The sequence below is a fragment of the Rana temporaria genome, chromosome 4, assembly GCF_905171775.1.
Source record: "Rana temporaria chromosome 4, aRanTem1.1, whole genome shotgun sequence".
NCBI classification, from domain to species: domain Eukaryota; kingdom Metazoa; phylum Chordata; class Amphibia; order Anura; family Ranidae; genus Rana; species Rana temporaria.
Window position 1 is genome coordinate 352,687,421 of NC_053492.1, and position 27,815 is coordinate 352,715,235.

Sequence of the window (27,815 nt, forward strand, 5' to 3'; positions counted from 1 at the left end):
GTCTAAGCTGTCAGAAAAAAAAGGGGCAGTGAGCTAAAATTAAACTTTGCAGAGCTCAGTGAGGAGAGCTCGTATGCCTTGTACACACGCTCGGATATCTGATGGAATCTAATCCGATGGATTTTTTTGTCGGAAATCCGATGAAGCTGACTTTCATCAGTCTTGCCTACACACCTTCGGTCAAAAATCCGACCGGGTCCAACAGTGACGTAAAACACTACGACATGCTGAGAAAAATGAAGTTCAATGCTTCCGAGCATGCATCAACTTGATTCTGAGCATGCGTCGATTTTTCCCTGATGGAGTTCCACACAGACAATCGTTTTTTTCTATCAGTTTTTTATCCACAGAAATTTTTTAAAACATGTTCTTTTTTTTTTCACAGATGGAAAACAAACCGATGGGGCCCACACACGATCGGTTTGTCCGATGAAAACGGTTCATCAGTCTGTTTTCATCAGACAAACTAATCGTGTGTACAGGGCTTAAGAGCTTATTGGGGGAAGAGACAATACACAGGAACAGAGCTGAGGCTGTCAATCACAGGCTGTGTGCTGGAGATCTCTCCCCTGTCACCTTTGTATTCTTGGTGTCATGAAAACTTGTCAGAAGGGACTCATGCAGATAGCATAAGGAGGAGGTAGCTTTGTTCATATTTTATGTCTGTGGCTTACAACCACTTTAAATAAGCTATCATATGTCCTTTAATGCATGTCAGCATGGCTATCTTGCAGCCACCCAGATGACATCACAGTTTCAAGTGCTGTAAGTTCCACTTTGGTACAAGATTATTTGACATTTCCTCTTATTTCTTGCTCAGCCCATTCATTGGCCTCTTTGGACATCCATTACTCATTCTTTTTTTAAACAATTTTTTAAAACCTTCTTGACATTTCCCAGGTTTACATTATTTCCAAACATGCACTCCATGCAGTGGCCAGCACTGAGATATTTCCATTATGATGGGACATTACTTGAAAGTTACAAGACATCTTTTTTTTTTTAACCACATAACTAGTCTAAAATACATTTATGCTATCTTGGATATATCAGATGTTGTGGGGCTTTCCAAACCCTATATTGTTATACTAAAACACACCTTTCCTTTAGGTTTTTTATTACATTTTATCTGAATTGAATATGCTTCATGTTTTCTTTTTATATTTTTGAATTATGTTCAACACACATACTGTACCCTATGAAACTTCTACCTGCAGACATCAATGTTATCACTCTGAATTGAAGAAGTGGCAATATAAAGCAATGACACACATTTTATTTGGTAAAATAAAGAAACAACTCTAGGAGCCTCTGCCAATTGAACCATCGCTGTTTTTATATATCTTACATCCATACATCCACTCATACTAGAGCAAATTTAGGCACAAGCCAGCTAACCTAACCAGATTGTCTTTTGGGGTGCAAGAAAACCCATGAAAGCACAAAGAGAACTTGTAAGTTATGTCCTGTACACACAATCGGAATTTCCGATGGCCTAAAATCCGATTTTAATTTTTTTGTCGGAAATTCCGTTCAAGCTGTCTTGCTTTCGAGCATGTGCCGACTTGATTCTGAGCATGCGTGTTTTTTTTCTCCGTCGGAGTTGCACACAGACGATAGGAAATTCCTATAGTTTTGGTTTCCATCGGAAAAAAATAAAACATGTTCTATTTCCAAACACGACGGAAAAAAGTCAGATGGGCCCAAACATGATCGGAATTCCGATCATGTGTACGTGGCATAAGAAGTCTAGAAAAATGTTTTTAACTGTGGTAGTTGATTATATTTTGAATATATGAGTTGAATATATATATTGGACCAGATTCAAGAAGCAATTGCGCCTGTGTAACCATAGGTTACGCAGCGCAATTGCTTACTTGCTCCGGCGTTACGAATGCTCCTGATTCAGGAACATCGTAGTGCCGACTGCAGCCTAAAATCTGCGTGGCATAAGGCTCTTATGCCACGCAGATTTTAGGCTGCATTCTTGCGTTGACCACTAGGGGGCGCTCCCATTGTGATCAGCATATAGTATGCAAATTGCATACTAACACCGATTCACAATTGTTGCGCGGGCCCTGCGTACGCAAGTTACGCCGTTTCCGTACGGCGTGCTTAGCGTGAAGCTGCTCCTGCTAATAGCAGGCGCAGCCAATGCTAAGGATACCCGTCGTTCCCGCATCGCGACGTTCGAATTTTACGTTGTTTGCGTAAGTGAATCGTGAATGGCGCTGGACGCCATTCACGTTCACTTTGAAGCAAATGACGTCCTTGCGACGTCATTTGCCGCAATGCACGTCGGGAAAGTTTCCCGACGGAGCATGCGCTTTACGATCGGCGCGGCGGGATCATTTACATTGCGCGCGCTTACGCCGGGCAATTTTGCCGGCGGGCCCTCGCAATTTACGGAGCTACTGCTCCTTGAATCGAGGGCAGCGGCGCAAATTTTTCGGGGGCGCAGGGCAAAATCGTTGCCCTGTGCCTCCGCAAAAAAAGAGCAAATCTCTTTGAATCTGGGCCATTGTCTGTAACATCCTTTAGGGCAGGGACTGATCAAAATGTGCAAGTATGCAAAAGTTCTATGTACATTTTTGGCACCATTTAAATGTTTGTCAGATAAACCCCCCCCCCCCCCACTAGGCTCAAACACATACTTGAAAATCTAAAATGAGGCTTTGCTTGAATTGCCTATGGTGCATAATACCATTAATAACTTGTATGCATACTAGTAACTGTTCTACTAGTATGCATATTAGACAGATGAGCAGAACATACATACATGTGTACTGTGGCTCAAATGAAACATGTCACTGCAACTATAAGGCTGGGTTCCCACTAGTGTGAATTGGATGTTCGTTTCTCCGCACCAATTTGCTTGACAGGGGATTGTGACTGGCTCTCTATGGAGCCGGTTCACATATCTCCATTGCGGCTGAGGAGTGGCTTCCACAGGAGTCCTGTGCGTCTTTGGCTTTGTTTCAGGGCAAAAATTCATCCCTGAAACAGAACACTGGACTCCTGCTGTGCCGGCTTAGATGTGAACCTAGCCCAAAATAAAAAATGATGGATATGATGAGTAGTGAAAGTAAAACTTTTGATCGTGTTTGTCAGCATAGATAACTCACAGTGCTAATTTAAAATGCTCGGTTTAGGCATAATTTAAAGACTGCGCTCGCACAAAATCTGTAGCTCATTTACAGCATGTTTAATACAAAAAAAAAAACATCTCCCCACATAAAACAAGATGTATACAGCTCAGGCACTGGTGGATCAGTTATGTACAATCAGGGAATTGCCTCTGCAGACATAAAACAGCTTTACTGTTCAAGCGACACGCGAGAACATTGAACTTGTGTTTTAAGCTACATCTGGAAATGTTAAACACAAGTACAAAAGAGAAAGTCTGAGAAAGCAAGATGTAACAATCATACAGAGAACCCACCAAACAATCCAACTGTCAATGCATTTTAACACAAAGGAAAGGTGCAGACACATTTTTGTGTTGTAGAGTAATTACTGTATTTATTGGCGTATAACACTCACTTTTTTACCCTGAAAATAGAGGGTAAACTGTGCCTGCGTGTTATACACAGGGGGCTGTGGAAAGTTTTTTTTCCTGAAACTTCCCTCTTAAAGTTAGGGTGCGTGTTATACGCCTGTGTGTGTTATACGCCAATAAATACGGGTAAGTTGAAAAATGATATACTATATTGTCCACTGAATTCAACCTTGTACTTCGGGGATACAAAAAAAAAAAAGTTTTGCAGCACATCCCTGTGATTCATGTACAATTCTCCTTCTTTCATTCCTGTAAGTACATCAAAATACTTTTTGGTCTTAGCAGAAACACACTTGGCCCCAAATGTCCTATTGGGTTAACAAATAGTTTTTTTTGCTAAACTACAGACTCTCCCTCTGGGCTCATCGCCACAGCATAGAGATAAAGTGTTTCTTAGTCCAAGATAACAGAGTGAACAGAACATTTCATAATTTCTGTTATGTCTTTCTACAAAGTGTGACCCTAACAAAAGACTTTCAATTCTATATTTAATTTTGCAAAATGAGTAGTCACTGAATGTAATAAATAAGGTCAAGCCACCCATTCCAATAAACAATTCCTGTGCTAGCAAAAAAAAAAATTCCTTTTCACATAATTTGTATTCAAAGTGGGCATGGATTCACCTTATTTACTAACATCTCCTTTTCAAGGTGAACATTCACTTTGTCACACAAAGCTTGTACTACTTTAGTAGATCAACCCCTGTGATTTTAGTGGCCATTAGCATTTTTTTTTGTTATCCATGCATAACATTAGGCCTTTAGGCTTCATGCCCACTGATGTTTTAAAAAACGGGCTGTAAAGCTAGTACAGATGCCAGGAAATTTTTAACGCAATTTTTTTCCGCGTTTTGCATTGAATTCAATGCACGTTTTACCCCGCTAGTTTTCAGCCGCGTTTTTCTTTCTCTATTCAAAATCAATGGTTCCCTATGGGAGCCCATTGATTTGAATAGAGGTCGCACCAGAAGTCGGATCAAGATTATCTGACTTGCGGGGCGACTCGTGTGAGGAGAATCTTGAAGGGGAACCCCAGCTAAAATAAAAAAAAAAATTGCGTGAGGTTCCCCCCAGGATGATACCATGATACCGAGAAGAAAGCGGCGGCCAGCCCCCCGAAGAAGGCACCGGAGAGCTGGAGAAGAACTGGGGAGCGCGGAGAGCAGAAGGAGGCCCCCGGAGAGTGCCTAATAAACTACTTTAAAAACCTGTGAAGTGTTTTTTATTGAAATTTTTATTCCACCAGGTGAATGAGTAGGGGTACAATGTACCCCATACTCATTCACATAGGGTGGGGGGCCGGGATCTGGGGGCCCCCTTATTAAAGGGTGCTCCCAGATTCCGATAAGCCCCCCGCCCGCAGACCCCGACAACCAACGGCCAGGGTTGTCGGGAAGAGGCCCTTGTCCCCATCAACATGGGGGCAAGGTGCTTTGGGGTGGGGGGCGCAGTGCCCCCCTGCCCCAAAGCACCAACTCCCCCCAATGTTAAGGGCATGTGGCCTGGTACGGTGTAGGAGGGGGGGCGCTCGCTCACCCCCCTTCCTGACCTGCCGGCTGCGTGCTCGGATAAGGGTCTGGTATGCATCCTGGGGGAACCCTCACGCCGTTTTTTTTTCGGTGTGGGGGATTCTCCTTAAGATCCATACCAGATCGAAGGGCTTGGTCACATACTGAGGGGAATTTTTTTTAAATTTTCGTGGGATTCCCCTTCAAGATTCTCCTCACACGAGTCGCCCTGCAAGTCGGATCATCTTGATCCAACTTCTGGTGCGACCTCTATTCAAATCAATGAGCTCCCATAGGGAACTATTGATTTTGAATAGAGAAAGAAACGCCGGACGGGGCTTAACACAGCGTTAAGCCTTGTTAAATCACGTTTTCCAGGTTTTTTTTTGCAGCTTAAAAACAGCTTAGCCATTTACAGCTCAAAAACGTCATGGTGGGCATGAGGCCATAGGCTAACATGGAGAGCCATTTTAAGCGACAAAAAACGCTCAGAAAAGTGGCTGTAAAAACGTCCGTGGGCATGAGGCCTTATAGTTTCAGCAATAATTCCTATATTTTTATAGGACCACATGGAAGATGTTTTTATGTTTGGGAACCAGCCAAGAGAGATTCCAGCATCAGTGCTAAATACTGTAAATTAGATAATAAAGGCTATAGGCTGTCATCATGGAACACAGATAAGGCCACAGACAAACAGATCAATACTGCTGATCACAATATGTTCAACAGATTGACCCTCCGTACATTTTAAGCCTTGTACACACGCTTGGTTTTCTCAACAAGAACCAGCAAGAAAACTGCCGAGTAAACCGAGCGTGTGTACAAGGCTTTCAGGTTTCTCTTCGGGAAATCTGGCCATAATCTCTACGAAAAAAATTCTCATTTCGAGCATGTGCGGGTTTCCACGGCGATAATTTATGATTTTGTGTTTCAAACTTTATCATACCCGGGATGTCTACTAGACTCTTGTTTGGTCAGATTTAAGTGAGTTATTCCTAAGAATTGCAGGCCTACAGTATAAAACGCCAAATTTCCATGCAAAAAATTGTACCGCTTTTGATACAAAATTCCAGACATAATCATACCGCCAGGGAGGTTAATAACAGTATTCAATTCTATTTTATTGCATCCCCAGAGCAGGAGGTCGTGGGCCACATGAGAGGGCTCTGCGGGCCACATGTGGCCTCCGGGCCACTGGTTTGGCACCCCTGTCTTAGTACAATCAAGGTAGGTACAATCAAACAGTAAATCAGTGGACTTGCAGAAATAGGGAATTTCAATTTGCACACTACACTCACTTTCCCATACTCCCTAATGTATTTCTTTGTTAGTAAATCAACTCCATAGTGTGATGTTAACACATCACACCAAGACAAACAGCTGTGAATGGGCCCTTATTGTGGAATTCCACTAAATACACACGTGTTGTTTTATCTTTCAGCAGATTTGTAATTCTGAACCACCAATATTATCATTTACAAATCTCTGTCACACTGTACAGCAATGAATGGCTTTTTTTTGTTTGTTTTATTAATTGCTAGATCACCTCTCTGCTAAATGAACAGAAGAGATGCATCAGCTTTATTGCTTAACCCCCCTGACGGTAAACACGAGCGTGACTCGGGGTTGGTTTTACATGTTAGGATCGGCAAACCCGAGTCACGCTCGGGCTGGACGGGCTTACCTTTCGCTGGATCCACAGGCTTGGTTTACTCACCTTGTCCCTGGATCCAGCGATGCCACCCGCTGTGTGAGCGAGCGGGACCTCCTCGCTCGATTCACAGTCCCCGTGTGACGCCGATCTCCGTTCCCTGCGACGTTACGACGCACGGGGACGGAGAACGGCGCCAAATTCAAAAAAGTAAACAAACACATTACATACAGTATACTGTAATCTTATAGATTACAGTACTGTATGTAAAAAATACACACCCCCCTTGTCCCTAGTGGTCTGCCCAGTGCCCTACATGTACTTTTATATAATAAAAAATGTCATTTCTGCCTAAAAACTGTAGATTGTCCAAAAGTGTCCCTTTATGTCAAAAATGGTTTTAGATCAGCTAGAAAACAGCGATAATAAATTATAATCACTTGCAGAAATGTGCGATAGCGATTTGCGGGGAAATTCGTCATAAAAAAAATAAAATAATGACAGCGACAATTCTGCAACTGCAAATTTCAGTGATTTTGAGTTGATTACATTATTGAATAATTTTTATTATAATTATATTATTATTTGTTATAATTATTTATTATATTATAATTTATAATTTTGTTTTAAAAAAAAAAATCATACCCGGGATGCCTACAAGACTCTTGCTTGGTCAGATTTAAGTGAGTTATTTCTAAAAATTACAGGCCTACAGTATAAAACGCCAATTTCCTTGCAAAATAAATGTACCGCTTTTGGTACGTAATTCCAGACAGAATCATACCGCCAGGGAGGTTAATTGACAAGCTGAAGGCAGAAAAGGAGACATTGGATTCTGCTGATAAAGGAAACACATTTGTACCCACCTGGCTGTGCAGTGTTGAAGTGTGTAAATCACAAGACTGTGTGAACAGGATAAAAAAAAAACTTTGGATGGTAACAGTATATACAGTATACTGCATATGTATTTAAAAAAAGTATAACTTGACTGAACATCTGCTTTAAGAATGTTCACCAAAAAGTTACAGAAAATAGTTCAGTGGGCTCAAAATTAGTTAATGAAGCTCCCTATATCGCATTCAAGTATACACACCATCACAGCAAACGCTACTTTCAGAGACAGAACGGCAAAAAAAATTAAAATAAAAAACTCTTGGAAAGGCTGAGCTGTGTGCTTTTAATAGATAATCACATCCCATTCCACTTTCATTTAATACCATGATGAATAACCTTGTTAAATTACTACAAAAAAGTCTGAAATTAATAAAACTATAATATGTCCGCTCAGTACTTTTTGTCCGGAGTTTGCATTTGTTGTTTGCAAAGTAGCACACTGTATAATGAGATTTGTAATGCCCGAGACAAAAAGCAGAGCAGGCTTAATCAAAATTTGGTTTTATCTTCAGAATAAAATTTCACTAGGCCTCGTCAAATTCATATTGCTTTCTCTTGTGTTACTTTCAACTTTGCAAGTCTATGTCTGGAATATAAACACAGAGTTTTGCCAAAAATCTATTTATAGCAGTTCTTCGATTGATGCCGAGGAAAAACTTCAAATTAGTATTACCCTTCACCAAAGGGGAACAGTTTTCAAAAAAGGAAAGGGTATACAGAGATCTCTTCTAAATGTCTGCAAGTGAAGCCTTGTGCACGCGGTCGGTTTTCTCGGCAAGAACCAGCAAGAAAACTGCTGGCAGAGCTTTCTTGCCGAGTAAACCGAGCGTGTGTACGAGGCTTTCAGGTTTCTCGTCTGGAAATCTGGCCAGAATCTCGACGAGAAAAACAGAGGTACTGCTCTCTATTTTCTTGTTGAGATTCTTGTCGAGAGTGTGTATACTTACCTGTTGCTGTGGAGACCCGCGCATGCTCGAAATGACTTTGACGCATGCACGGTAGCTTCCACGGCATAGGTAGGGTGAAGCAAGTTGGCAGCGACAGAATCGAATGTGACGAGCGCATGCTCGTCGTACGCGATGACGTCACCTCGTTCTTGCCTTTCAAAAGCACTGTTCTTTTGAAAGGACTGTGTGTACACTTGGGCGCCAAGTGATTCTTGCCAAGAATCTCATCAGGAAAAACAACGTTTTTTTCCTGACGAGATTCTGGCCCATGTGTAAGAGGCCTTATACTCAATGAAAAACTGTTTCAACAAGGTATTTTAATTTAATCCCTTCTGTCACAATACAATAGCTCAGCACTGAGGATTCCCTCATCTACCTTGAATGTGTGGATGGGGAACTGGGTCAGTTTTTTTCATTCTGGTTGAACAAAAAACTTTCATTTATGGGATGCCAAAAAAATGTGTGATCCACAATAAAATAAATATAGAAAGACTGTCTAATAAAAAAGGTGATCATTCGTCAGACACTTTCCCAACCCTTACTTGACAATATCCAGTTCTAACTGACTTACACTGGAATATTTTTCAACAGATAAAGACTGAAGGTTCTAAAGTGGCCTATTAAAAAATACATAAAACACCAGTCCAACCTCACTAGCCCCCTACCTAATCTAACCTTAAAGGCTACAAGGCAATGTTACAGGCCTGCCTAACATATGGCAAAGTCTGGCAAACAATTTCGTTAGGCACTGTATAGATGTGACAAGTCTGGAAGTTGCAACCCAATAGCCTTAGTGTTGTTGATGCAGCTAGGTGGAGACAGGCCATATCCATGTGAAGAATTAGACATAGCCTTCAATCTTCTATTGTAATTAGAATTCTAAGCCAGAAACTTTCAGTAGAGAGATGTTGTCCATCACCTAAGTACACTAGCAATAAATTGAGGATTGATGGGATTGGGAAGTGTTACAGTATATAGGCTGTCCTAAAAAAAACTATGTTTGCCAGTGTCCTTACCTGAAGGTGGCAGCATATAACATGTGGTCAAGACCTAAAGGAGCCTGTACTATACAATAAAGAAACCAGGTTTTGATTTGCACAAAAGCGTGACTATATTGACTTTCAAACGTTTACAAAAGGAAACCTGCACTATTACTTAAAGTGTAAGTAAACCCACCTATCATTTTCAGCCAAGGAAGCTGCCATCTTGGCCTATATTTAATCTTCAACTGCCATGGTGCTGCACATGTGATCAGTTATGACACCAGCCATTGGATGGTTTGACCGTTTGTTTGAGAGCACAACCAATGGGACAGTTAGCAATCCCGGCATGCCGGAAATGTAACTGCTTTTTGAAACTGTTAAATTGATGGGTTTACTTCCGCTTTAAGTAAAAGACACTGAAACATATGAAATTATTAATGCAAATTCCTAATGTTTATGCAGTGTTTTTATGTGACATTACCATTTTACAGGTGGCTAGCCTGTATGGGTCCCAGGTCTTTGAGAACATACCATGGCTCCAGAAGTCCTCATTTGCCTGCTTCTAGTCTCTAGCTAGCAAAAAGAGTGATGGGCTCTATACCATGCTTCTTAATACTCACTGCGAGCCAATCAGACAAAGAGCACCAAAATCTGCTTTTATTCTACAGTAGGCGCTAAAGCCTGTCAACATTCTGCATCTGCATAGGCAATGAATTAGCCATTACACGACACAATTTAACTGCTAAGCAGTTAATTTCCTTATAAACCTATTTTAGAACCATCAGGATATCTACATATGTAACACATAGATTTAAAAAAAAAAGACATTCCAAGAACAAGGATATTGGATATGTATGCCACTTACAATATTTATTTTGACCGAAGAAATAAAGATTACAAAGTACTTTTTTCCTACAAAAGGTAATGAGATAATTTACTAGAAGAGGTAGAGGCTGTTTACATAGAAAAGTGATTGTAAAAGTGATTGTACTTAGCAAAATGAATGTTAGTAAATAAGGTTAACCTACATTTTGAACACTCAATCATGTGCAAAGAAAATAAACCGTTTTTTTTAATAAAATACAGGATTTTTTTAGGATATGTTTGGGTAGTCAAAGTAAACACTTTCCTAAATTTACATTAACGGCCTCTACTCCTTTATTAAATCAACCTCACTGAGTATTTGAAGCCAAGCTTCTGACACTTACCTTGCAGAAGTCATACTGTTGTTGTACAGTGGGAACATCTCCACCAACAGGCATTTGCTTTTTTATCTCTTCATTTCTGACATCTAACCAACCAATCAGGTCTTCCAAGGATTTTAGCAAGCGATTCCATTTATCAGCACTTGCCTCCAAGTGGGTTCTGCAGTGACACATATCAAAGGCCAAAAGTTAGACAGGTCTTCACAGCTTAAAACAGGTTTATAATGACAACCAGTCTTGGAGGTCTGCAAAAGTCTGGCTTGTAAAATTCAAAGACCGTTACAGTAACCTCAACTAAAGAGCTATAATCTCACAGTCTGTCTAGAGAACCCATTAGAATAGAAAAGCAAATCCAAAGAAGTTAACTTCTGTACATCCATGGGTACAAGCGGCATACACACTTTGTTTTTTTTTCATGCCTCAAAGCTAGCAAATAGTGAAATGGAAAGGCCTCACATAAGAATGATCATTGCCAAATTTCATGAATTGGGACAAGTCAAACATTCTGCTACTGTAACTTCCGAGGAACTAGACTGTTTTGCATGAATTGGCCAACACGTTAAACATCTGTTGGTCATGTAAGCATCTTTAAATTTGATCTTTTTTATTGTATTTATTTTTTTATGATTGAAATAGATGGACTTCAACCAGACTAACTATGTAACTAACTATGTACAGTGGGTGAATAAAGACATCCAACTACAACCCATAAGTGCTTAAAGGAACACTAAAGGTTAGTTTTTTATTAGATCAATTGATTGCTGTAAGCAAGAGCATTTAAATATCACTTACCTCGTTTTTCCTTTTGACCTCCAAAATACAGTAATCCAGGTTTGAAAATGCCATTTCCTGTCTCTCCTCTTCTTGCTTTCCACCAGCATCTGAACTGTTTTGCATGGTGGAAAGCAGAATGTTCTCACCCCCTCCCTATGACTACAGCCCTGCGTGAAGATGCTCTCATATCCCTCACAGGCATGGAGGCTAAGCCTAATGGGAACTGTAGTTCCCATTAGGCCATGATGTAGCAAGAATGAATGCGCACCGCAAACCAGGGTGTCAGTGAGAATAATGATTCAGGAGTGATGGAGGTGAATACAACAACAGGTATCAAACTAGTTATAATGCAAAACATTACTTTTTACTTTATCAGCTACTGTCAGACTTTAATTTAAGAGGAAAATATTTTTGTCTTTATAGCCCCTTTAACTAACAAACAAAAGTAGAAAATCCAGTTTACACTTGTGCACCAAGTTGCCTTGAACTCTGTTTCTGCAGTTTCTCTTTCACAAAAATGTTGCATGGGAGAAACAAGGAAAATTGATAATTTTTTTAATCACTTGCCGACTGCCTAACATAGATATACGTCGGCAGAATGGCATGGGTAGGCAAAGCAACGCACAGGTACGTTGCTTTGAATCTGCCGCCTAGCAGGCGCGTGCCCACAGCAAGCTCCTTGACCGTGTCTGCTTGTGTCCCGCAATTGTGTCATGGAGCGGCAGAACGGGGGGATGCCTGTCTAAACAAGGCATCTCCCTGTTCTGCCTAGTGACAGGACACTGATTGTCTGCTCCCTGTCATCGGAAGCAGCGATCAGTGTCATGTCACAGGTAGCCCAGCCCCCACACAGTTAGAATCACTCCCTAGGACACACTTGACCCCTTCCTTGCCCCCTACTGGTTAACTCCTTCCCTGCCAGTGTCATTTACACACTAATCAGTGCATTTTTATAGCACTGATCGCTGTATAGATGATAATGGTCACAAAATAGCATCAAAAGTGTCCGATGTGTCCGCCACAATATCCCAGTCACGATAAAAATAGCAGATCGCCGCCATTACTGGTAAAAAAATAATAATAAAAATGCCATAAAACTATCCCCTTTTTTGTAGACGCTATAACTTTTGTGCAAACCAATCAATAAACGCTTATTGACATTTTTTTAAACAAAAAAATATGTAGAAGAATATGCATCGGCCTAAACTGAGGAAAAAATATATTTTTTTATATATTATTGGGGGTTGTTTATTACAGCAAAAACTAAAAAAAAATAGATTTTTTTTCAAAATTGTCCCTCTATTTTTGTTTATAGTGCAAAAAACAAACACCACCAAAATAAATCTCTATTTGTGGGAAAAAAAGGATGTCAATTTTGTTTGGAGCATGACCACGCACTTGTCAGTTAAAGCGACACAGTGCCAAATCGCAAAAAGTGGCACGGTCATATGGCAGCCAAATCCTCCAGGGCTGAAGTGGTTAAAGCTATCTTAGTACAGTAAACTGATCTCAGGATTATATAGGAGAAGGTACAATTTGCACTTATTGCACATTGTCATTTCCTTTTGTGCTATTTAGACAACTATACACTTTCTAGTTTTTACAGGGTTAATTCTTTCTTTCTGAAGTCTAATCCATGCTAACCGTTTCACAGAGGTTTATCCTTATTTTAGGGCACACTGGGCATTTGGCTCACATGTGCCTAATCCTCATTTTTGTGCATCTGGGAGGCACTGGTGCAGTGTCTAGCTCCGCTGACTGCAGACTATCAAAGCCCATGACAGACTTAAATATGGTGGGGCTGAATGCTGTACTGAGTGTTACTTGAAACAGAAGTTTGGGAATTGCAAAAAAAAATAAAATCATACTTGCCTAGATGTTTATAGCACCGATTTCAGCTGCAGCTGTTTCCCATTGCCTCTAAGACAAGGAACTGAGCGTTCAAATACTGCTGATCACTCAGTCTTCAGGCTGCAGAGAGTCAGTGACTGTCAATCAATAGCTGAGAGGCTGAGCCAGCTCCTGGTCCAGACTTTTGGGCAGATCCAGAACATATAGTTGGGATCTTTTTCAGAGCCAGGACTGGCTCAGTGACATTGGCCTGCTGTTGGCTAAAAGCAGGTCACAGGTGTGCAGAACTAACTGCACTTCTGTCACCCACAGGGGAGGTATAGCCAAAAAAGGTTTGGTCATACTTCTTTAAGTTTGGCGCTGTTTGTGGTTCAGCGATTTATGCCCAGATAGCAGGCCCTTAACATGAGTACCACTTGATACAGCATCTTTCAGCCTGTCAATCTTTGAAACAGTCCTTGCAGTAGGGTTGGTCACTGCCTCTATGCCTCCCAGGGACACAAAAATGGTGAGACTGAATTCACAAAGTCTAAACACCTAGGCCCGGATTCAGAAAGCCCGGCGTTATGCCACCGTAACCTAGTGAGGCAGGTTCTGTATTCAGAAAGAACCTGCACTCTAAGTTACGGTGGCGTAGCGTATGAGGGCCGGCGTAAGCCAGCCTAATTCAAAATAGGAAGATGTGGGCGTGTTTTATGATAATTCAGTGTGACCCCACGTAAATGACGTTTTTAACGAACGGCGCATGCGCCGTCCGTGGACGTATCCCAGTGCGCATGCTCCAAATTACGCCGCAAAGCCTCATTGATTTCGACGTGAACGTAACTTACGCAAAGCCCTATTCGCGAACGACTTACGCAAACAACGCAAAATTCAACGCTGGCCCGACGTCCATACTTAACATTGGCTACGCCTCATATAGCAGGGGTAACTTTACACCGGAAAAAGCCTTCCATAAACGACATAAAAAAATGCGCCGGGCGGACATCCGTTTCTGAACCGGCGTATATCTACCTAATTTGCATATTCAACGCGGAAGTCTTGGGAATCGCCCCTAGCGGTCAGCGTAAATATTGCACCCTAAGATACGACGGCGTAGGAGACTTACGCCGCTCGTATCCAGGCAACATTGAGGCTTATCTGATTCTATGAATCAGACGCCGAGATGGGACGGCCCGCATTTGGAGTTACGACGGTGTATCTGGAGATACGCCGACGTAACTCCTTTCTGAATCCGGGCCCTAGTGTGCTTGTGGCCTAACTAAGCCAACACTGTTCTACAGTGTAAAGATCAGTGAAAGATTCTGTTTAACGCCTTGATGCCAATAAAAAAAATAATACATTTCTACACTAAATGGCATTAAAGCTACTGAAAGTTATAACCTATTTAGTTTTCAAAAAGTGCTAGCAGAGGATAAAAATGCACTGAATGGCAGTAATGGGACACCATCCGGATAACACAATCTATACATTATGAAATACAGTACATCCATGTTCATTTATAAATATCTGACTAGGAATAATGAGCAGTAACAGCTACTCTTACCATTATTTGTGCATCACTATGTAACTAGCTGAACTTTATAAAGTATATTTTATCGCACATTTAAAACAGCTCTTAGCACTTTACCTCTCAGATTGAAAGGTGTCAAGACAGCCTTTGATCATATGGATTTTTTTAGGCTTTAAAAGCTTCTCACTTTATGAATAAAAAAATATATAAATATTGATCCATTAAAGAGGATAAAACCAAGCTGAAAGGCCATATCTGTTGCTATTTCTGTCTGGGAACAGGAATTTCAATTTGTATTATGTACAGCAGTCTATTTAACCATCTCTTAGCACTCCAGACTGCCAAATCAAGCAAACACAGACTTAGTAATCACACGTGTTATGATCCAAGTGCCATTTATTTTGAAGGAGTAAATGGACAAAGGTGTTAAAAGCTTTAGAAAAAAAGAGAGGCATATTGGATCTAGCCTATAATACAAACAATATTCCAAACTGGTCTTATTTATAACCCCCATCCTTCAACTATGTTAGTCCTTACTACAACTCCTATTTGGTGCAGATTGGTGCAAACTAACAGGTCTAGGCAGAATCCTACAAAATGCAATACAAAGCTTATGCCCCTCAGTCATAGCCATTTCACACCACTGTGTTTCAAGTGAGATGCAATGTTCGGGCAGTGCATTTTAGGTGTCTTATACAATTGTCTTTATGCCTTTTACTTGTGTTACCATTCAAAAAACAAACTACTGTCTCATTCTTTACTTCTCACTGAAGATATGACATTTTATAGTTACAATATAGAAGGTGGGGCTTAATGACAACTTACAGAGAAGTTTGGAGTTCATGTAAATCCTTTGCCTGAAATTCAAGGAAGCTCCACGGGTATTAATTTAAGGGTAAATAATCATTTTCATAAAAAAATGAAAAAGTGAACTAACTTTGAAAACCCTCCCCAATCCCTTGGACCCTGATGCACATAGCTGGCCCTATGCTACTCTATCACCACCCCTGCTAGTTGCTATAACGGCTATATGACCGTGCTGATTAATGGGGATCATTATTGAGCAGACTTTACATTTCAATGTCCATTTTATTGACTAAACCTGAGAACAAAAATGATATATATTGTTGCTTACCAGATTCTAGATATGGTGGATACATTCATTTGCCTTTTTAAGCAAAGTACATTTTCAACAAGAAAAAATATATCTTTATAAAACCAGAATTCCAGTATTTTTGTACAGCAAGTTGCTGTGCACTAAACTAACATATCAAACAATGTTATCATTTCCCCAACTACCTTTTGTGAATTACAAAAGAAAGCCTCTCTATGTAACAGAATGAGGAGTTTGTAGACTTGTAGTCCAAATCAAGAAAGCAGCCTAGTTACAACTATAGCTTTCCATAGATTCCAGGGAGGAGTGTGGAAGTGTGTTATTCGCAAGAATAACAGGTGAAAATAAATAAAGAAAAACCTGAAAAAGGGGAAGTTATTGTAGGCTCCACATCTAAGGTTGATAAAGGTACTATTGCATTTACCTGATATTGGAAGACTTGGACTTCAAATCATTCCAGCGCTGATTCATATCATCTAGTCTATGCTGAAGTAATGCTGCTTCCTCTGAATTTCCCAAAGCCTTCACCATCTTCTGCCTGTTTCCATCAATGCTTTTGAAAATGTCATTATGAGCATCGATTTCTGCTTGAATATCCTGAAAAACAATTGACAATCACGTTAGTATATAAGCCTACAGGACACTGGACCAATAAAAAGTGTTCTGTTTTGCTAATTTACCTTATCAGCAAACACCGACGGGTACATTTCATGAAGAACTAATATTACAATTTTATTTATAAGACTGACAATTATTATGGGTAATTACAGAGCCAAGACTTTAATTTAGTTGGAGATAGAACCTCTGCCAGGTTTTTAATTTGCTGTCTGTGTCCTGGCTAAGTTGGTTAACCCTCTCTTAATGTTCCTAGGACCATTGTTCCCAAGACAGAAATTAATGGGAAATAAACATTTCAAAGTTGTCAACAGAACAGGATGTGAGAGTAAATCTTCCAGTACTTGTTCTGGAGCCAGCTGTCTTAAGAGGGCAATTCCTCTCATATTGTAGAATTTGCCTCTCACTTCCGGTTGCATTTCTGAGAGAGGAAGTGAAGGCAAATATACGTAACAGGACATAGACAGCAAAACAATAAACTGCCATGGTTTTAACCCTTTCTACTTTACCTAAAACTAGAAAAAAATCATTTTGGCTACACACACACACACACACACACACACTTTGTTTCCATTTACATTTTATTTTTCCCCACAATGGTATACAGTATGTGTTCTCTCTTCTCTCTCTCTGGTTTATGAAGATGGGGAAGGTTCTGAAATGCCTTATTTTTTTACCTATCTTCTTCAGAGGTGCTGACATGTTCACATAATGTTCATATTTTAACCAAAGACATGGAAACTAAAGTAGGTTTGAATAACTTATTCGTATATCCATTGTTGTGAAAGTTTTAGATACATTTGTTACCCCTTACAGCACATTGTTTCAGTCGTTCCCAGAAATCCTATAATTCTGTTGATGGCCAATGTCAGATGATGACAGGTAAAGATGGTAGGGCAACCAAATTAAATCAAAGGGTGTAAAAATACAAGAACTTACAGTAATTATAAAACAAAAAAAACGTACTGCTAATAAAATGAAGAATGCCCTGTATCGCCAAACAGACACACTTGAATAGTAAAGACACACCATATGCTACTTCTCCTAGTCTCTGAAGCTTGAAATAATAAAAAGAAATGATAATGACCTTTCATTTTCATCTGATAGGATGATGGTTACCAGTTTGGGAGACCAGATAAAACGCTTCTGAGACCATAGCTTGTCCTCAGGGCTGTAGATTGGAGAACTGTGCTCAGTATAAAGTGTATGTGCGTGAAGTAAGGACAGCTTTACTGTGTGTTTTCCATTTATTAACCTCTGTGAAGTCAGGCATAGCAATTTTATTGAATGTTTCTTCTAAATTGGCCTAAACGGATAGATTCAACGAACACTGCTCTGTTGGCAACAAGTCAATGCTGCGACCTCCTTCTTTGATAGTCAAATGTAATAGTTTTGAAAAACACATTTTGCATTATGCTTAGTATGGAAGAATACAAATACTAATGAAACATAGGGAAAAAAAATAGTTTTATAGATCAACCACTAAGATCCCAGCTGTCACTTTTCTAGTGTTGATGGAAGTTAAAAATGGGTTGAAACATAAACGATTACTCAAAAGGGGTAACCAATGGTCAGATTTTAAAGGCAAGAACACAATAGGATTTAGCAAAATATAAATTTCTTAGAGAAACAATACAAATTGATTAACACAGTGTTCGAAAATTAAAACCATTAAAAATTGGTTGTTATGGGCAATTACTTCTATTTTTTGCATATAGATTTATTAATTGTGTTCAATTTGTACGTTTTAGTAGCATGCTTGTATGTTATATATTAATTTCTAGATTTTGTTTTTAAACGCGCATTGTGTACTCTCAACTAAATGTCCAGCGCAATTTAGAAAAACGTTGAAATTACATAATGCAGATTTGTTTGACATGACTCAACAGCTGCAGCACTGATAGACAAACTAATGTTTAGCTATCAGTACAGTTTAGAGACCAATAATGTTTTTCAGCTCATGCCAAAAAATGGGACGAAACAAGGAGATATGATTATGTATTTTCATGCTTTCAGAGAAAACATTGTTTTAAAATGCTATTTATCTGTTGAAAATCAGTCAGCTGTCCCATTTATTGAAATTCTATATCTAGTTAGTTTACATTAATTGTGTTTCGACATAACTAAACTGATTGTAAAGTTTTTATTTGAAGTTAGAAAGCACTTAGGGTATTGAGTTTCTTGAAGATTTCAGCAGTAGAATACATTGAACTACATATTACACACTTCTATGTCAGTAATAGGGATGAGCTTCGAGTTCGAGTCGAACATTGCCAGTTCGCCTGTTCGGCGAACAACGAACAATTAGGGGTGTTCACGGCAAATTCGAAAAGCCACGGAAACACCCTGTTAAAGTCTATGGGAGAAATCTAAAGTGCTAATTTTAAAGGCTAATATGCAAGTTATTGTCCTAAAAAGTGTTTGGGGACCCGGGTCCTGCCCCAGGGGACATGTATCAATGCAAAAAAAAGTTTTAAAAACTGCAGTTTTTTCGGGAGCAGTGAATTTAATAATGCTTAGAGTGAAACAAACAATTAAAGTGAAATATTCCTTTAAATTTCGTACCTAGGGGGGCTGTAAAGTAAGCATGTGAAATAGCGCATGTTTCCCGTACTTAGAACTGTCTTTGCACAAAGTGTCATTTCTGAAAGAAAAAAAGTCATTTAAAACCGGACTCTCGGCTATAATGAATTGTCGGCTCCCGGCAATTCAGAGAGAATTAATTCATAGCATTTTTTAAAAAAGCGTGGGGGTCCCCCCAAATTCAATTACCAGGCCCTTCAGGTCTGGTATGGATATTAAGGGGAACCCCGCCGTCAATTAAAAAAAAAAAATTACGTGAGGTTCCCCCCAATAATCCATTCCAGACCCTTCACGTCTGGTGTGGATTTTAAGGGGAACTCCACCCCAAATTAAAAAAAAATGGCGTGGAGTTCCCCCCAAAAATTCACACCAGACCCCTTATCCAAGCACGTTAACCTGGCCGGCTGCAGAAAAGAGGGGGGGAGAGTGCACCCCCCCCCCTCGCCTGAACCGTACCAGGCCACATGCCCTCAACATGGGGAGGATGTCCCCATGTTGATGGGGACAAAGGCCTCATCCCTACAACCCTGGCCGGTGGTTGTGGGGGTCTGCAGGTGGGGGGCTTATTAGAATCTGGAACACCCCTTTAACAAAGGGGACCCCCAGATCCTGCCCCCCCCTATGTGAATTGGTAATGGGGTACAAGGGGAAAGCCAGGCTTCCCGAGTGACGTAGCAGAGGTGCGTCAGAGGGGGACAGGGTCACGTGACGGGTGGCCCCGCCTCACCAATAAAAGAAATGTCACAGCTTCAGCCGCGTCATTCGCCGGGCTGTGTCCAGCGGAGAGAGGAGGCGGGCGATGCTGCGCTCTGGATCCTGCATGATCTTCTCATCGCTGAACCAGAGAGGAAATCACCCGACAACATTGGAGCAGGGACCCGGGACCGAGTGGATTACCACCGCTGGATTATTTTTAGATTTTTTTATTAATAAAGGACTTTTTTCTACTGTGTGTGTTTTTTACACTTTCTTCGTGAAATGGTAGGGGTACAATGTACCCCATTACCAATTCACATAGGAGGGGGCAGGATCTGGGGTCCCCTTTGTCAAAGGGGTCTTCCAGATTCTGAAAAGCCCCCCGCCCGCAGACCCCCACAACCACCAGCCAGGGTTGTGGGGATGAGGCCCTTGTCCCCATCAACATGGGGACATCCTCCCCATGTTGAGGGCATGTGGCCTGGCACAGTTCAGGAGAGGGGGGGCACACTCTGTCCCCCCCTCTTTTCTGCGGCCAGCCAGGTTAACATGCTCGATTAAGGGGTATGGTGTGGATTTTTGGGGGAACTCCACGCCATTTAAAAAAAAATGGGGTGGAGTTCCCCTTAAAATCCACACCAGACCTGAAGGGTCTGGAATGGATAATTTGGGGGACCCCTACGCTATTTTTATTTATGAATGAATCCTCTCTGAATTGCTGGGAGCCGACAATTCATTATAGCCGCAAGTCCGGTTTTAAATGACTTTTTTTCTTTCAGAAATTACACTTTGTGCAGAGACAGTTCTAAGTATGGGAAACATGTGCTATTTCACATGCTTACTTTACACCCCCCCCCCCCAGGTATGAAATTTAAAGGAATATTTCACTTTTATTGTTTTACTCTAAGCATTATTAAATTCACTGCTCTCGAAAAAACTGCAGTTTTTAAGAAAAAAATGCATTGATACATGTCCCCTGGGGCAGGACCCAGGTCCCCAAAAACTTTTTAGGACAATAACTTTCATATTAGCCTTTAAAATTAGCACTTTAGATTTCAAATGTTCGAGTCCCATAGATGTGTTCGCAGGTTTTTTGTAAATATTGTATTATATCTTTTCATGTGACAACACTGAAGAAATTACACTTTGCTACAATGTAAAGTAGTGAGTGTTAGGCTTGTATAACAGTGTAAATTTGCTCTCCCCTCAAAATAACGCAACACAGCTATTAATGTCTAAACCACTGGCAACAAAAGTGAGGACACCCACAAGTGAAAATATCCAAATTGGGTCCAAAGTGTCAATATTTTATGTGGCCACCATTATTTTCCAGCACTGCCTTAACCCTCTTGGGCATGAAGTTCACCAGAGTCACACTGGAGTTCTCTTCCACTCCCCCATGACAACATCACAGAGCTGGTGGATGTCAGGCCTTGTACTCACGGCAGGACATGTCCGATGAAAACGGTCTGCAGACCGTTTCCATCGGACATGTCTGGCCGGGGACTGCCCGGGGACTTCTGTTCGATGGCTATACACACCATCGAACAGAAGCCCGCGCGTAAACATTACGCGGGGCGTGTCCGCGGTGTCGCCGCGTCGATGACGCGGTGTCGCCGCGACAATGACGCGGCGACGTGGGCGGGCCGCCTTAAATATGCTTCCACGCATGCGTCGAAGTCATTCGACGCATGCGAGGGATGCGGGCGGCAGGACATGTACGGTAGGTCTGTACAGACGACCGTACATGTCCGGGCGGACAGGTTTCCAGCGGACTGTTTTAAAACAAGTCCGGGAAACAGTTGTCCGCTGGAAACCTGTCCGATCCGTCCCAAAATGGTCCGCTCGGGCCAACACACGGCCAAACATGTCTGCTGAAACTGGTCTGCGGACCAGTTTCAGCAGACATGTTTGGTCGTGAGTACGGGGCCTTAGAGACCTTGCGCTCCTCCACCTTCCATTTCAGGATGCTCCATAGATGCTCAATAGGGTTTAGGTCTGGTGACATGCTTGGCCAGTCCATCATCTTTACCCTCAGCTTCTTTAGCAAGGCAGTGGTTGTCTTAGAGGTGTGTTTGGGGTTGTTACGTTGGAATACTGCCTTGCAGCCCAGTCTCCGAAGGGAGGGGATCATGCTCTGCTTCAGTATGGCACAGTACATGTTGGTATTCATGGTTCCCTCAATGAACTGTAGCTCCCCAGTGCTGGCAGCACTCATGCAGCCCCAGACCATGATACACATGCTTGACTGTAGGCAAGATACACTTGTCTTTTTACTCCTCACCTGGTCGACACATGCTTGACACCATCTGAACCAAATAAGTTTATATTGGTCTTATCAGACCACATGACATGGTTCTAGTAATCCATGTCCTTAGTCTGCGTGTCTTCAGCAAACTGTTTGCAGGCTTTCTGGTGCATCATCTTTAGAAGAGGCTTCCTTTTGGGACAACAGCCTTGCAGATTAATTTGATGCAGTGTGCAGCGTATGGTCTAGGTACTGACAGGCTGACTCCCCCATCCCTTCAACCTCTGCAGCCATGCTGGCAGCACTCATACGTCTATTTTCCAAAGACAAGCTCTAGATATGACGCTAGGCACGTGCACTCAACTACTTTGGTCAACCATAGTGAGGCCTGTTCTGAGTGGGACCTGTCCAGTTACACCGCTGTATGGTCTTGGACACCGTGCCACAGCTCAGTTTCAGGGTCTTGGCAATCTTCTTATAGCCTATGCCATCTTTATGTAGAGCAACAATTATTTTTTCAGATCCTCAGAGTTCTTTGCCATGAGGTGCCATGTTGAGTGAAAGCGATAATACCAAATGTAACACACCTGCTCCCCTTTGACAACTGAGACCTTGTAACAATAATGAGTCACATGACACTGGAGAGGTAATTGGGACAAATTTGGACATTTTCACTTAGGGGTGTACTCACTTTGGTTGCCAGCGGTTTAGACATTGTGTGGTTTGGACATTGCCACACTGTGCAATTTAGACATTGTGGCTGTGTGTTGAGTTATTTTGAGGGGACAGCAAACTTACTCTGTTATACAAACTGTACATTCACTACTTTACATTGTAGAAAAGTGTACTTTCTTCAGTGTTGTCACATGGAAAGATATAATAAAATGTTTACAAAAATGTGAGGAGTGTACTCGCTTTTGTGAGATACTGTACATGTGGTCAATTTATATGTTTTCTTCAAATGTAAGCACATTTGCAAACCAAAATGTTTTAACTTCATACAACAGAGCAAACATTTACTACAGGGTGTGTATGTAAGTATGCCAATGACACAGCCTCTGCCAAACATACTAGGCCTTCTACTAAATTAGCCAATGAGAGCCTTCTTACTTTTGGTTTGGCCTTTGTCCAAATGAAAATCTATATGGCTCTGTACTAATTACATAAACAAAAACAACAGTGACTACTGGTACCACTTATAGCACCACACCTAAAGGTTTATCTTATTCATAACAATGCAATTATAACCAATACAATATCTCATAAGCATTTGTCCCTTTACAATGAAAGTAGAACAATATGGTACACACCCTTTGCAGCATTGCCAAACCGCACACACAATCGCACATACACACTGTACTGCAACCTATATGAATTAAAGCTAATGTCCTTTCCCTATGTGTTTTTTTAAGGACTCTAAATTCCAGGAAATATGTATTTAATTTGAACAGTAATAAAAAATCAATTTTGAGTTGCCAATAAACATGTCCAGAAGCTAGAGCAGCACATACCCATGGATCAAAACATTATGTTCAATGTGACAAATCAATTTGTTCTAATATCAATATGTCACTTGCAGTTGAGGAGGTAATTGTGTGTCCTTGCTTTTTATCATCAGGACAGCACACATCATGGCGGATGCCTTAAGCCTGATACACACTACAGTGTTTTTTTCGTGCAATCCACGGGTTGCACAAAAAACAGCAGACAGCTCCAGTCAGGAGCCACTGTACTAACCATGCAAAGTTAGTCGAGTGATCTCCCCAACTGAGATGTTGTGTTCTGACAGGGGGGCGCCCCCCCAACCGGAACACTCCGATCAGCTTGCTCTACCATTGGCTGAGAACTGTGATCGGGAGGCGGTCAGCTGCTGGTTTTCCAGCATGCATGTCTGACAGAAGGCCAGCTTCTATCAGACAGACTGACATACACACTGGCAGAATGTCGGCTGGTATTTTTTGTACCGGCAAATGTCTGCCGACATTCTACCCGCGTGTACAGGGCTTTACACACAAATTAGTTGTTTTTGTTTTTAGTTGTTTTAGTTGTTGTCGTTCACTTCCTGGCCACCTCTGCTGGTCCCATTACTATTTCTCTGTGCCCAGAATCTGTTGGTGTTTTTGTAAATTGACCTGAATAGTAGTATATCAGTTTATGTAGGCTATTCAGAGCATAGTAGTAAATAACTCAGCAGCAGTGGTTAAAAAAGTGCCAAAAAGTGTACCACTCGAGATGCAAAATATAACAGTTTCAAATATATTTCATTTTTACCTTACTAAAAAGAAATACAAACATAAGTTATTTTATTTTTTTACCACTGTACATGATATTTAAAATACATAAAAAACACTGAATTTTCCAGTTCCAGATAAAGCATTACATACATATGTTACCATCACTTATTGGAAAGCTGTTTAAGAATTGGCAGACATCTCTTTAACAATATTCGGGGATCTTATGTGCCCATCCTCCAATGAACCACTCAAGCATTGAAACCCACAGTGATACTCTGCAAATGTTATATTTGGCAGATCAGATCTAGCTAATTGACAGTTTCCAAAAAAATACAACACAATATTGTTGCTGTAGCAATGCTTGTTATTTCCACCTAGAGAGGTCAGGTTTGGCCCATACAGATCTTTTCTTTACAGGGTTAGATAGAATAGGCTTAAAATGGAGGTGGGAGTAGGTTTAGCTATTTAGATTTTGACGGAACCTTCACCTTAACCAACTACTCTTAAAACTGTCCCCTTCCCCCTCTTAACACCTATGTTTTCTAACCTACATACTTACCTATATTTAGGCTGCTCCAGTCTGGTCACATGATCCTGCTCCCCTGTGTCAGCCAGCGTAGCTGCACGGATGAGGAGAATGTGCCAATGGAAGGGTCTTTGAAGAATATGAGTGATGTCACCGCTTCAGGCTGTGGGGCGCTCTCTCCCATGCAGCTGCTACTGGCAAACATAGCCTACAAGACTAGACTGAAAAAAGGGAAGTAATTACATCTTTCTTGCACAGGTCAATTAACATAGGTGTTGAGGGAGGCACTAAGTTCTGGGGGGGTGGAATGAACGTGTGGGGGGCGTGGCCTAGTCTGAGTCCAGGCTTAGATTGCCACTCATCTATTCACTGCACCAGGATGCCAACTTCCAGGGGGTCGTCCTCCCTTTTTTGTACCTTTGAAGGAGCCAGGTTCTATCACCTGTCAGCACTTTAGCAGCAGCTGTGGATGCATTGTCTACATATCCCCACCCCATATAGAGCCTGAGCGGCCACACACTTTTCCCAGGTTGCAGTTTTAAGAGTAGTTAGGATTAAAGTGCTTGTAAAGGCTATATATATATTTTTTATAACAAACATGTTATACTTACCTCCTCTGTGCAGTTGGATTTGCACCCCGGCTCCTCCTCTTCTCGGGTCTCTCTTTGCTGCTCCTAGCCCCTCCCTCATTTGAGTTCCCCTCAGCCAGCAACTTGCTATAGGGGACACCCAAGCTTATTCAGAGCTCTGTGCATCCATTCAGACATGGAGCCCCAACCTGGCCCTGCCCCCTCTCTCCCCTAAATTGGCTGACTGGCTTTGATTGACAGCCGCGGGAGCCAATGGCCAATCAGGAGGAGTGTCCTGGATGGCTGAGGGGATCGTGGACATCGCTGGAGAGAGAAAGAGCTCAGGTAGGTAATTGGAGGGTGCTGGGGGGTCTGCTACACACAGAAGTTATATAATGCATTAAGATAAAACACCTTCTGTCTTTACAACTCCTTTAAGCTGGAATTCCACTTTAAATGTGGTAACATTTATTCTCAAAACTGTAAAATAAAAAAAATAAAAACATTCTTCATATAATAGTAAGGCAATGTATATATGAATAAAAATACATTTCCTCATACCATGAATACCACATACCAAATACCCTTAAAACTCAGTAAAATAAATCTGTCACAACCCCTGACAAAAAAGTGAAACTGATAAATACCACATGGCTAAATAATTGTGCTATTCACTGTGTCAATGAAATTTTCATATCAGATGTATTTTCTCTTCTTTGAAGTGGAGCATGAAATCCCCATCTGACTTAACTTCTACTACTCTGCTAAATACGAGTTCCATCAATCTACCACTCTTTAGACACATTTCCTGGCAGAGGGCTAATCTAATGGTGACATCAAAGCATTGCTGCCAAATTTCAGCAGTTATTATATGTAAACTGCATAATTCCTGGGTATTAGAAAGGTTGCATTTTTCACATATTGCTCTAAAAAGGGTCAACTAGAGACAAAGACAAAAAGAAAAATTACAATCAAAGCTAACCTAGCTTGAATATACATGTTGAGGTAAGCAAGGACGTGGCAGAGTGCCAAACTGTGGATCAAGCAGAAGGGTGCAAGAGTGTTAAAAACAATCCGCAATGTATGTGGGGCATGAATAAGTATAAAGTCTCCAACATATCCACTCTTCGATTCCCAGAAAAAAAGTTCAATCTTATTTCAGTGATGGAAATTGTTAAGGCCAAATGGTCAGCATAACCTGTGTATCTGACAGCAGCCCCCTCCCCCTCTGCTAACCACCACACCTGACCCCCATTTCCACCTCTTCTTCTAACCACCTCACCTCACTCTGTTCTCACCCCTCCCCTAACCACCACACCTGATCACCATCCCCGTCTCCTCCCCTCCCCTCCCCCACCCCCATCCTTAACTCCTATCCTCCCTTAACTACTGCACTTAACCTCCATCCCCACCTCTTCCTCTAACCACCATACCTAACCTCCATTCCCACCCTTTCGCAAACCACAGCTCCTGACCTTAAGCTCCCCCCCCCAACCAACACAACTGACCCCTATCCTGACTGCCTCTCCTAACCACTGTGCCCGATGGCCATCTCTACACCTGCCCTAAACACTGCTCCTGACCCCCGTCTCTACTCTTAGTACTATGCCTGCCCTTCAGTCCCATTCCCACCCACTAACAATAATGTCTGTCACTCTTTTTCTCACCTAAAATTGCATCTAACCCCCGTACTCACCCCCTCCTCACATCGCTGTACCTGACTCTAATCTCCGCACTTTACACACAATCCCTACCCACTAAACTTGACAACTTGTCTAAGCACCGTGCATGACCTCATCTCCACTCCCTCTGCTATCCAGCACACCTGATCCTATTCACCTGCTTTAAACACCATACCTGACCACCACACCTGACCCCAACCTTTCCTTAACATCTGCACCTGACACCCAAACCCCACCCCCTACCCTAACCACCATGCTTGACCTTGATTCCCTCCCTAGCTACACCAAATACACGTCGACCCCTACAACCTTAATGGATGACAGCAGAAGTCCCAAAGTACAAAGAGCTGTACTCATGCGTGTCTATGGGGTAAAACTCCACCCTGTTTACCTTTGCCCTCCAAAACAAATAACAATACTATTTCTCTTATGACATGTTATAATGTAATAGTGGCTCAGTTGGGATTTAAATGTTTGGAATCATTCAATAAACTAGCACCACCTTTTGCCATTAAGTATTTGTCTGACTTTATTTGGGGTACAATTTGGAGGAAAAAAGGATAAAGCAAGCCACTCAGACTTTAACATTAAAATGACTAGGCAACTTGGAAAGAGGCACACAGACATCACCTTCAGCTAAAGATCCAGAAGCATTATTACACTG

General features: G+C 41.4%; 1 protein-coding gene across 11 annotated transcripts in view; it reads right to left on the reverse strand.

The window, feature by feature from the left end:
* Window positions 1-27,815, reverse strand: part of UTRN (utrophin) — a 910,930-nt gene that overhangs the window by 272,867 nt on the left and 610,248 nt on the right. For all 11 annotated transcript variants that reach the window (XM_040350827.1, XM_040350824.1, XM_040350828.1 and 8 more), the window contains 2 exons: window positions 16,423-16,595; window positions 10,750-10,906 (listed from right to left, as the gene is read on the reverse strand). In XM_040350827.1, coding sequence (XP_040206761.1) covers window positions 10,750-10,906; window positions 16,423-16,595 — 330 coding nt within the window. The remainder of the gene's footprint in view (window positions 1-10,749; window positions 10,907-16,422; window positions 16,596-27,815) is intronic.